The 10,926-nt window shown below is 39.8% G+C and overlaps 1 protein-coding gene across 2 annotated transcripts; it reads left to right on the forward strand.

Annotated features, from left to right (window-relative positions):
- Positions 1-213: 213 nt before the first annotated feature.
- trappc13 (trafficking protein particle complex subunit 13) lies at positions 214-10,691 on the forward strand. Of its 2 annotated transcripts, XM_004074511.5 has the most exons (13): positions 214-350; positions 1,229-1,297; positions 4,313-4,412; positions 4,486-4,570; positions 4,668-4,795; positions 5,096-5,168; positions 5,376-5,420; positions 5,706-5,723; positions 8,029-8,162; positions 8,251-8,449; positions 8,530-8,630; positions 10,170-10,317; positions 10,391-10,691. In XM_004074511.5, exons 1-13 carry the CDS (start codon positions 305-307, stop codon positions 10,496-10,498), a joined length of 1,254 nt encoding a protein of 417 aa, XP_004074559.1. In that variant the 5' UTR covers positions 214-304; the 3' UTR covers positions 10,499-10,691. The 2 variants fall into 2 exon arrangements, with proteins under 2 accessions (XP_004074559.1, XP_004074558.1); XM_004074510.5 differs by lacking the exon at positions 5,706-5,723.
- The last annotated feature ends 235 nt before the right edge of the window (positions 10,692-10,926 follow it).

The following is a 10,926-nucleotide window of genomic DNA, read 5'->3' on the forward strand; positions in this document are numbered from 1 at the left end:
ATGGCCACCATAGTGGTATTTTTGCCTCAACACACATAAAACGCATCATTATTACAGGGTTTTCAATGGCATTGTATTTTTATTAGACAAAAATAAATACAAATAAAAACGAAAAAATTGACATATTTTGTTTGTTTTTGTAATACCATTCCTTGACTGTAGGGGGAAGACGTGAGTCAAATATGTGTCTATTTGTCCATAATAGGTGGCGAAGAAGGCGGGCACTTCCCTTTAAGGTCAAAGTTCGTTAGCTGCTAGAAAACAACCGGTTAGCCTAGTAGCTCAGGAGGAAAAGACAGGCAAAATGGATGTAAATCAGACAAAACAGGAACATCTACTTGCTCTAAAAGGTAGTTAAGCTTTATGAGAATATTCCAGAGGATTACTGTATGTTGGAATTATTGCGATAATAACTTATTACCTACATATATGTCATGCTAACTGCGGGGCCAGCAGGCAAAATGTTTAAAAATTTGCTTATTAGAATTTAAATAAATCCTTTAGTGGCACATTTCCGCTAAAATAACGTTATTTTGAATGGAAAACTAAGCCATATATTATTTTAAATACACAGCAATATATATTCTCTGTAGCTTTTCTGCTGATGGAAGCAAATGTCCATCATTTGTCATTACCACCGTGTTAGCTTTTTTTCTTCTTCTAAGTATTGTTTTTTTTCATATACATAATAATGATCAAATAAAAAGTTAAAGGCTGTAAAATGATAATTAATGTCAAATAAACGGGAATTGATGATCGGTCAACCAATAGAAAAATAAACATTTTATGAATATCCGAAACTAAATGTTAAAAAATACTCAAAAGGTGTGCAAAGAATAGCTCATAGACAACAAAAAAAGAACTTAAAATATAAATGACTTTCACTTTTTTTTTTTTTTAAGATTTTTGGTCTTTAAGTTAAATCAGTACCAATAAGCTTAGATTTTCAGAAGATGCAGCATCACTCCATAGAGATGTTGTTTTGGTGTTGGTATTTTGAGTAATGTCTATAAAAAATACAAGCGTGTGGGTGATATTTAATGTTTTTTCATAAGTCATTTTAAAATGCACAAAGGTTGACGTCTGCATGGAGCGTCTCCTACTGTCCTGGATCACTGTAATTTGATTCATGCACGGCTGCTGGAACTAGACATTTTAGGAAACTGCTGTGTGACGCAGGAATCAAATCATCGCTGCAACCAACTTACCAGCTTCTTTTTCCTCACAGTGATGCGCTTAACTAAACCGACTCTGTTCACAAACCTCCCAGTGACGTGTGAAGAAAGAGATCTGCCCGGTGAGTTTTTCTGATAGATATTTATCCGGAAACAAACAGAGAAAACGGCTCAAATAGGAAGTAGCAGGACTTGACGTCTCCTCATTCATAAGTGCGCCTGCTGTGCTGCTCAGGCTATACGACAGGATTTATTGGGTTTGTCAAGAAGTTTTAGGAAGTGCGTTGTTTACTGTTATTTCTTGCTCTTAAAGGATAAAAAGTACAAGTATTTTCTATATATTGATCTTTTGGAGTGGACACAAGCAAACAGGCTTTCTTTAATAGAAAATATCAACTTTTGCAACCAAAGGGGAAAATGTTGTTTGGGTCTGCAACCTGAGGCTCTGGAGCCGCGTGTGACTCTTTTAACCCTCCATTGTGGCTTTCTGCTTCAAGAAAATAAGACGTATTTTATTAATGTTAAAAAAAAAGTAAATAAGCAGAAAAGTTAAAAAAAAAAACCTTTTTTTTTAACTCATTCACAAACAGTTGAAGTACAGCAGTGTCACTCTGCAAGGTTTTTGACTACAGTACCCATAATGCTCTAGCAATTCAACAGCGTTATAGTTTACCAAAGTCAGGCTAGAATATTTGTGACAGATTTTTGAGCACTTGGTACCACAGAAAATGCATTTGGGGTCAGTAAGCCCAACCAGAATTCATACTTTAGTTGCACCAGACTGTGCAGTGTATTTTCTATTTTTAATAAATTCAAGGATTTTAAGTGTGCTTTATAATTCAAAAAATACAGTAAAAGTCACTTAATTAGCTCTGATTTATTTTAGTTTGTTAGATTACTGGCTTAGATACTCCACAAACTGTAAAATCAACTTAATATTTTTGTTGTTACTGTTGACATGACACTACATACTAATAACTTGCTGCATGGAGATGAACCTACACCCAGCAGGTTCAGCAGGGTGTCTTTTATTTTGAAAGGAAGTCATGTGAACATTTGTCAAAAAGTTGTAATCTATTTAATATTTTTTCAGATATTTCCTCTTCATGTTTATGTTTTATTTATGCCCAAATTGTTTTTTTTTTCATTTAACATAATAGTAACAATAATATAAGTACAAATTACTGTCTTATTGTTCTAAAGAGTGAAGTAAAAAATGAGACTGTAGCTCCCACTGGGTTATAGTCGGTAGAAAATTGATCTGAATGGTTCTTTAAGTGTTGAAGGTTGCAGACCCCTGGTGTAAACTAAAAGCAAATATATGGTAATTAGAGTAAGAAGGACGCATGAAATGGCCTTTAGGTTTTGACTCTGTCCACATGTGCATAAAAAAGTTTAATTTGTCAAACCAAATCTTTTTGCTTCAGATTTGGGAGATTAGAGGATTCATAAAAACTTTTTTCTTTTCTTTATTTTGCAATGAGGCAAAACCGTAATTGTCAGTTATTGATTCTGCAAGGTAAAAGCTGAGTTTAGTCTGTAATGTCATCATGGGGACACTCCAAGTGTGACAGACAGAACGTAAAAAAATAATTCAGAAAATCACATTGGAACCTTTTTTTAAGAATTTATTTATATAAGGGTACAGAAAGTCAGTATTAATACTAAAGTTGATTTCAATGGTTTGAAGAAAAAGCACAGAAGTGTTTGATTGTATTACAGCTGCTTAACTTTCCTTCAGCTCTTGAAAACACACCAACATCCTATCAGGATCAGCTGTCCACATTTTATCCTTGCAAAGATTTCATTTTACTGCTTATACGCTTCGATAATTGCAGTTTTTTGTGTGATTTAACTGGTGTGTTGTGTGATAGACGTATGCCAGTTGGTGGAAAAGGAAATGTGTAAGGCCGCTCCTGATAAACGGTGCAGAAGCATGGACACAAAAGGAAGAGGAAGTGCTCGGAAGAACAGAAATTAAGATGGTGGGCCGGATTCTAGGATTCATGTTAAAAGAAAAGAAACACAATGAGGAAATATGTGGGAGAAATGGAGTTGTCTGCATCACAGAGAAGATGCACGAAGCAAGAATGAGGTGGTACGGACTCGTTCTTCTGGAAGAATATGGCGAGGACACCAAACTAAATTATGACGCAGATCTGTAAGGATGATGTAGTCAAGGTCAGCAGAAGAGGAGAGGGCATCTTGTTCCGTGCATCCGGGACCGGGTCGTGGGGGCAGCAGTCTAAGCAGAGATGCCCAGACTTCACTCACCCCGGCCACTTCCTCCAGTTCCTCTGGGGGGACCCTGAGGTGTTCCCGGGCCAGCCGAGAGACGTAGTCTCTCCAGCGTGTCCTGGGTCTTCCCCGGGGCCTCCGCCCAGTGGGACATGCCCGGAACACCTCTCCAGGGAGGCGTCCAGGGGGCATCCGGACTAGATGCCCAAGCCACCTCAACTGGCTCCTTTCGATGTGGAGGAAAAGTGGTTCTACTCCGAGCTCTCCGCGGGTGACCGAGCTTCTCACCCTTTCTCTAAGGGAGCGCCCAGCCACCCTACGGAGGAAGCTCATTTCAGCCGCTTGTATTCGGGACCTCGTTCTTTCGGTCATGACCCATAGCTCATGACCATAGGTGAGTATTGGAACGAAGATCGACCGGTAAATTGAGAGCTTTGCTTTCTGGCTCAGCTCTCTCTTCACCACAACAGGCCATTACAGCTACGGACGCGGCTCTGATCCGCCGGTCAATCTCACGCCTTCCCTCAATCATAAACAAGACCCCCAGATATTTAAACTCCTCCATCTGGGGCAAGGACACTCCACCCAGAGTGGAGATGGCAAACTACCTTTCTCCGGTCAAGAGCTATAGCCTCAGATTTGGCGCTGCTGACCCTCATCCCAGCCGCAAACGGCCTCAATAGACGCTAAAGAGATTCTTTGCAGCAAAATCTGATGCAGACGACTGTGGAAAATGGAGACACTGAACCCTATGGCTGACCTCTCTGTGTTCGAGTGATCAACAGACTGAAGGAGAGAAAGATTTTCTGTGAACAAACTCATGGATCAACAAAAGCAGGACAAACTTTCATCGTCTGTTTTTTATTTTCTTATTTCTTTTGACGTTTTTTTCTGTGCAGGAGATTTGTTTGGTCAGCTGATGAGGCAGGACCCATCCACCATCAAAGGAGCAGAGACCCTGATGCTGGGAGAGATGCTCACACTCCCCCAGAACTTTGGGTAATCACACCCCAGCAGCTTTTTTCCTTCAAATCCGACTAAATTAGCATTTACAAAACCCATTTATTTGCAGAAACATTTTTCTTGGGGAGACGTTCTCCAGCTACATCAGTGTTCATAACGACAGCACCCAGATTGTGAAAGAAATTCTAGTGAAGGTAAGGAGGAAACAAGCGTCTTCGATGCTTTTTATTCATGTATTTATTATTCGTTTTTTGCACTTTTTGAAACATCTTTTATGACTTTTTCTGGCAGGCAGACCTGCAGACGAGCTCGCAGAGGCTCAACCTCTCGACGTCGAACTCTGCTGTGGCGGAGCTCAAACCCGAGTGCTGCATCGACGACGTCATCCACCACGAAGTTAAAGAAATCGGCACACATATGTGAGCCCGCCTCTGCCCTATAACATCCTCCATGCTGTCATTTATAGACCCACTCTGATGACAATGGTGTCTTTAACATGCTCTTGTGGGATCGTTCTGATGGAGGTATTAAGAAAATTAATGACTCCGAATGTTTTGTTGAACTACTGCAGCCCTGCAAAAACGATGTCCTAGAAAACGACACAAGTTGGGCTAAAATGGCTTAATTATATTTAAAATAGCTCAAGGGTGATCAGAGTGGGTCTTTAAATCTAACCTCTTAAAGAAATGACTGAAACTTTGCCTTTTTTCCTCTCCCAGTTTAGTGTGTGCAGTCAGCTACACCACGCAGCTTGGGGAGAAGCTCTATTTTCGCAAGTTTTTCAAATTCCAGGTAAACATGTTGGGCGTGTCTCATTAGAACGGCTGTGTTGAAGCTTGAGGCCACTTGAGAAATGCCGCCACGGGGGCGAATGCAGTCTCCCGCCTCAGTGTGGAGTGACTTCCAGTCGAAGTTTCACTCTCCTGGCTCTCTTTGCTTTCGGGTGGAATGGCATCACAGAGCGAAAAGAGCTTCAGCTTTCAATCTTTTCTCAATCAGGTTTTGAAGCCGCTGGATGTGAAGACCAAGTTCTACAACGCAGAGGTAAAGTAACACCCACCTGAGTTTGTGTTTTAGTCTGGAACATTTCCACATGCGTGGTTAGATTAGACCTCCTGGAAAACTCTTGGAACTCCAGACATGTTTGATTCTTCTATTCTCATATGTCTTGTGATGTAAAAGCTGGAGGTGAAGAGTTTTCCTTTTACGCTTCTCCTCATTTTCATATCAGTAGCTTTATTTTTGTTTATGCACATATTCATTGTCATCAACTTTTTGCATGTAACTCCATTTGTTCATGATGTCTTTGTATTTTATTTTCTCCATTAGAGCGACCTCAGTTCTGTGGTAATTCTTTCTTCTGTTGTCACGGCTCAAAGTTGGCTCTCCATCCTTTTCGGAGCAACAGACCTTTCATCTTTCTGAGCTCAAAAAAACAAAGAAAGGGGGGAAACTCTGGAGGCGACGTTGACCCGACCTTCCAGTGGCTTTTCTTTCGCTCTTTCCGTGGTTGCTCGTGTCTTTCGCAGCTTTCACGGGGCTTGGACTCTTGGTTGTTTGCGGTGTGTGGACTCAGAAATCACTGGGAAAAGGACGCCATACATCAAATCCGATGTTAATACGACTCAAATAATCCTGACATATGGCTTAATCTGACTGGTGGGTGTTGCTTTGGGGGATGTGGCCACAGATTTACCTTCTTATCCTTAAAAATTACTGTCAAACTCCAAAGATTTGCTTTTCTCTCCGTTATAAAGAATATAACACACACCCCATTTAATCATGTCGAACCTTATGAATGACTTTGCTCTGAGTCAAAAAGCTCTGTAACATTTATTCACTCGCAAGAGGGTCAGATGCTTTCCAAAAAGCTGCAGGCATGAACTAATCTCTGCTTTTTCTCTTGTTCAGTTCAACACTTACGTAGAGGTTGCACCGAGAAACTTAACAAAAAACAAAAAAACTGCCGTTTGTCTCCTTAAGCATCGGCCAGACCGTCTCAAACACACATACATTTTTATTTAACTTCATATTAAAACTCCAAGTAAATGTTTTCTTATTTTTTTTAATGAAACATCTTTTGGTTTTAACTTTTAACCTGGAATAAAACCTTTGGGTTACTTTAAAGGGATTGTATTTATAGTGATTTTAACCTTTTAAAGTGTCCTGGTTAAACTGTGAAATGTTACTAAGAAAATAAAGATGCTTTTCCCTGATGTCACAAAGTAAAGTCTCAATGTAGATAATAGCTACATGCTAATTTAGCCAAAGAACATTTAATAACATGAGAAAGTGCCTCATTTTAATGCTAAAATCTAGACTAGAAGAAGCAAGAATAATGTTTTAATCGTAAGGGATTCTTGGGATTGTTAAAGATTTCACCACTAGATGTTACACTTTTCAGAACAAGTCCTATTATGTTTGAAATAGTTAAAAAAAAGAGCTGATTAATGAACAATCCTGAATGTTTGATGCTTAGATCTCATGAACAAAAAGCCTAAACAAAAGAAAAAAAAGTTAAATAATGTAGAACAAGGCTAAACGCTTTAAAAACTAAAAAAAAAAAAAAGTAAATGCTGAAGATCAGCATTTAAGAACATAACTGAATATTGCTAAATTAAATAAACTTTTATTTTGGGTCATCAATGGACAAAACAAACCCAAAGTAACTCCTGAAATTGATTAGATAAATGGTGAAGCATTGTCTAAAAGTCCCAAGAATCTTTTTTAATTACTCAATAATGCTAAATAAAAAATTCTAGATCATTTTGGCTGAGCACTGCCAAACTAAACCAAATAAACTAAACTAAAGTTAAAGAGATAAATTATGTAAAATTGACTAAAAGTTCCAAGAATGTTTTTAAATTACGGATTAATGTTAAATAAATAAAAATGTAAATGTTTATTTTGGTTAAGCAATGCCAAAATAATCCAAATCCACTCCTAAAATTAAAAAGAACGTTTTTAATGACTAGAAAAAAACCTCATGATGCTGAACAATCTAACAAGTCTAACTTCTATATTTGAAAAAAACACAAGTCACCAAATTTTCTGGAAACAAAATTTCCAATAAAATGTTGAGTTTGCTCATTTTGGCACAGATTGGACATTTCCGTCTGGACACTCATTAGCTAAATGAACTCCAATGCTCTCATGTGCTGCACATATGAACAGGAAGAACGATCAAAATCCAAGAAACACAATGAATGGATGCTGGAGACTTTATTGTTAATGTTAGTAAACAGAGGTGCAGCCTCTACTCTGTCCTGCAGCACGGCACTTGTACTAACACGACCTCTAAGAGGATCTAATTCATGTTTCATTACCTGTGAATGTCTGTCTTGACTTTGTTCACTAAAGGACTCTCACATCACCTGAAGAGTAGCTCAAAGGATAGATTCATGTTTCCCTGTCAGTTTTCTCCAAGATTTTTAGGAAAAACAATCATTTGGCTTTTCTTTAGAAAGATCATCTGAAGATTCACAATTTCAAATGTTGGCTCATCTTGTCATCCAGACAGCTGTAAAATCAGCTCCTGATCATGTGACCTACTTCCAAAACAGTGAACTTATCCTTTGAGGCACACAGGTAAAAAACGTCGGTGAGTCATGATTCTAGAGTGATTCTCCTCCTTCCAACCCCTGCGCTCCAGACAGACGAAGTGTTTCTGGAAGCTCAGATTCAGAACATCACCACCTCGCCCATGTTCATGGAGAAAGTGTCTCTAGAACCCACTATTATGTACAACGTTACAGAGCTCAACACAGTCGCCAGTGGGGACGATGGGTAAAAAAACAAAACCTTTTCCTTGCTATTTACAACTCAAAAGTAAACTCATTTCAATGCTGACCTGCATTTTATTTTTGCCCCTCAGAGAGTCGACGTTTGGGAAAATGTCCTACCTGCAGCCGATGGACACGCGGCAGTACCTGTACTGCCTGAAACCGAAGGCAGAGTACGCGGAGAAGGCCGGCGTCATCAAGGGCGTCACCATGATTGGCAAGCTGGACATCGTGTGGAGGACCAACCTCGGGGAGAAGGGGAGGCTGCAGACAAGTCAGCTGCAGAGAATGGTATCAGTAGTGAGGCCTGATCTACTGCGGGACGTCCGGTTCCCTCATCCTAACACTCTCCGCTCTCGGATGTCCCGCAGGCTCCGGGGTACGGAGACATCAGGCTGTCCTTGGAGATCATCCCAGACACCGTAAACCTGGAGGAACCTTTCGACATCGTTTGTAAAATCACAAACTGCAGGTGCAAACCCCTTTGAAAAGGCTGCTTTTTAATAAAAGCACTCAGTCATCAATAAGAGATGAGGCAGGTGTATCGGTATGTAGGAACATTTTAAGAAGATGAATTAAAATCACAAACAACAGAAAAACTATGCATTATAATTGAAAGCCATATTAAAATAAGGTCAATAGAGAAAAGAGCTGATGAAAAGATTCAGCTGTGAATTGGTGAGCTAAAAGAGTAGTTTGTAGGCGGGGCTTGAGTGGAGGCTTGTAAAGACATCGTCAGAAAGCGAGTTCTAGATTTTAGCTGCATGTGTTCTCAGCTTCTCAAGAGTCCAGAGTGAACGAACGACAATACGATCAGGTGAAACCATCGACTGTATCTGAGAACTGGACCGAGTGACCCCTCCTCTCCTGGCCTTCCAAACAGGAAGTACCTGCTGGCTCCAGAAAGCCAAAATCCCATAGAAACAGCTGTTACTCAGTCATAGGGGTGTGAACTTCCAACAAGCTCACTCCTGATTGGTGAGAGTGGCTGCCGTAGAAATGGTGACTCAGACAAATCACTGCTAACTGACGACGGCTGGCTCCAACATGGCCACGTCACTCAAAAATGGTGACAAAAACTGTTTACGTTCTGTTTTTATAGAAGTGCATCTAAAATCGAAGATCACAGTTTGCTTGCAAGTGAACACTCGTATGTTTCAGTACAGTGTGAACGCCGGCCACTGCATATAAAGAGAAGAATCTGGATTGTGTCATGCATGCAGTCACTCATGTACAGATTTGACCCATTTTTTAAAAAATGGATTAGAAGGAAGCTCTGAGATAAAACCGTCTTTCTGTTCAACTGCTAAACTAAAGTGATCGTTCCTTTAATTAACACTTTAACTCAGAAGGTTTAGCTCAACTGTTGACGTTCTTTCGACTACCAGAACATGACTAGCACAACTCCAGTGGACTCTGAGGCGGAGAAAAAACAGCTTTACGCCGAAATGCAACGCTGATCTTTAGTGATGCAAAGCAGCTTCTCTCTGCGTCAAAATCCGCCGATTAACATCGATCCCATCAAGAGTTGTGGTAGGTCAAAGAGCTTGTTTGGTTCAGGTGACATCTCTGTGGTCAAAAGGTTCGGTTCAGCGTTGGTCACATAAGTCCAACAAAATTATGAGTTTCATTAAAGATGAAATTGTTATCTACATTGGGAGGGAATGAACCACTCTCAAGAGTGCAGTGTGAAAGTACAGCAGATCAAATAAAAGTCTTTAGAGGTTCACCACTGCGACCAGCCAATAATTTCTTTTGGCTGCATTTTTATTGATTTTTAGCTTTTTCGGGTTTATAAAATTAGGAAAAGGTTGACATTTCGCTTTATATAGATAAAAATCGGTGCCATTTAAATTCAAAATGTACCAACCCATACGGAGTGTAGGAAAAAAAAAACGATGCTTAAGTTGAGACATCTTCAGAGTCGAGGGAAGTTCAGCAGCTTCTTTTTCAGCGCTGAATATTTTTCCTTAAAAACAAATATTGTTTCCATTTCTGCAATGTCCTCCAGCGAGAGAACCATGGATCTGGTGGTAGAAATGTGCAACACGCGGTCGATCCATTGGTGCGGTATATCGGGGCGCCAGCTGGGTAAACTCAGCCCGGGCGGCTCCCTCTTAGTGCCCCTCACCATCTTCTCCTCCGTTCAGGGCCTGCAGGTACGATCCGAACGCTCCACAGTGGCGTTCCAGCTGTTCTCCTCAAATACTGACTCCTTCCTCTTTGTTTCAGAGCATTTCTGGACTCAGACTCACAGACACGTTTCTAAAGAGGACCTACGAATACGATGACATCGCACAAGTGTGCGTGATTTGTCCGTACACCTCCAACGAATGCTAGTGACTTTGACTTTTTTTTTTTGCATTTTAGAATGGACCAACTGTGGAACTCTGCACTTCATATTTGACTCTTTGTGCAAGCTAAGGGGATGATACTGTATTTTAAAATGAATTGTGAATTATATAAACTTTTTTTCCTTAAACAAAATCATGTAAATGTGTAATAAGTGTTAATAAATTCTCTGTGAACTTTCCTTTGCTCTTGTTTTGTGCCACAGGATCAGTTTGAAAATGTTTGTGATCCGGAGCCAACACTCAAAAGTTTTTCCCCAAAATAAATCATTCTGAATATTAGACGCTCCAAACAATAATTATTTACGAAAACATTAAAAATGTTATTTAAAATTAAAAAAAAGCAGATAATGAAGAAAAGGATGTTTTTCAGTGAATACCTTGAGTAGAAAATGTGAATGCGAGGGCTGCCAAACC

This window comes from Oryzias latipes, chromosome 12 (genome assembly GCF_053564925.1).
Source record: "Oryzias latipes strain Hd-rR chromosome 12, Olatipes_Hd-rR_3.1".
Classification (NCBI taxonomy): Eukaryota; Metazoa; Chordata; class Actinopteri; order Beloniformes; family Adrianichthyidae; genus Oryzias; species Oryzias latipes.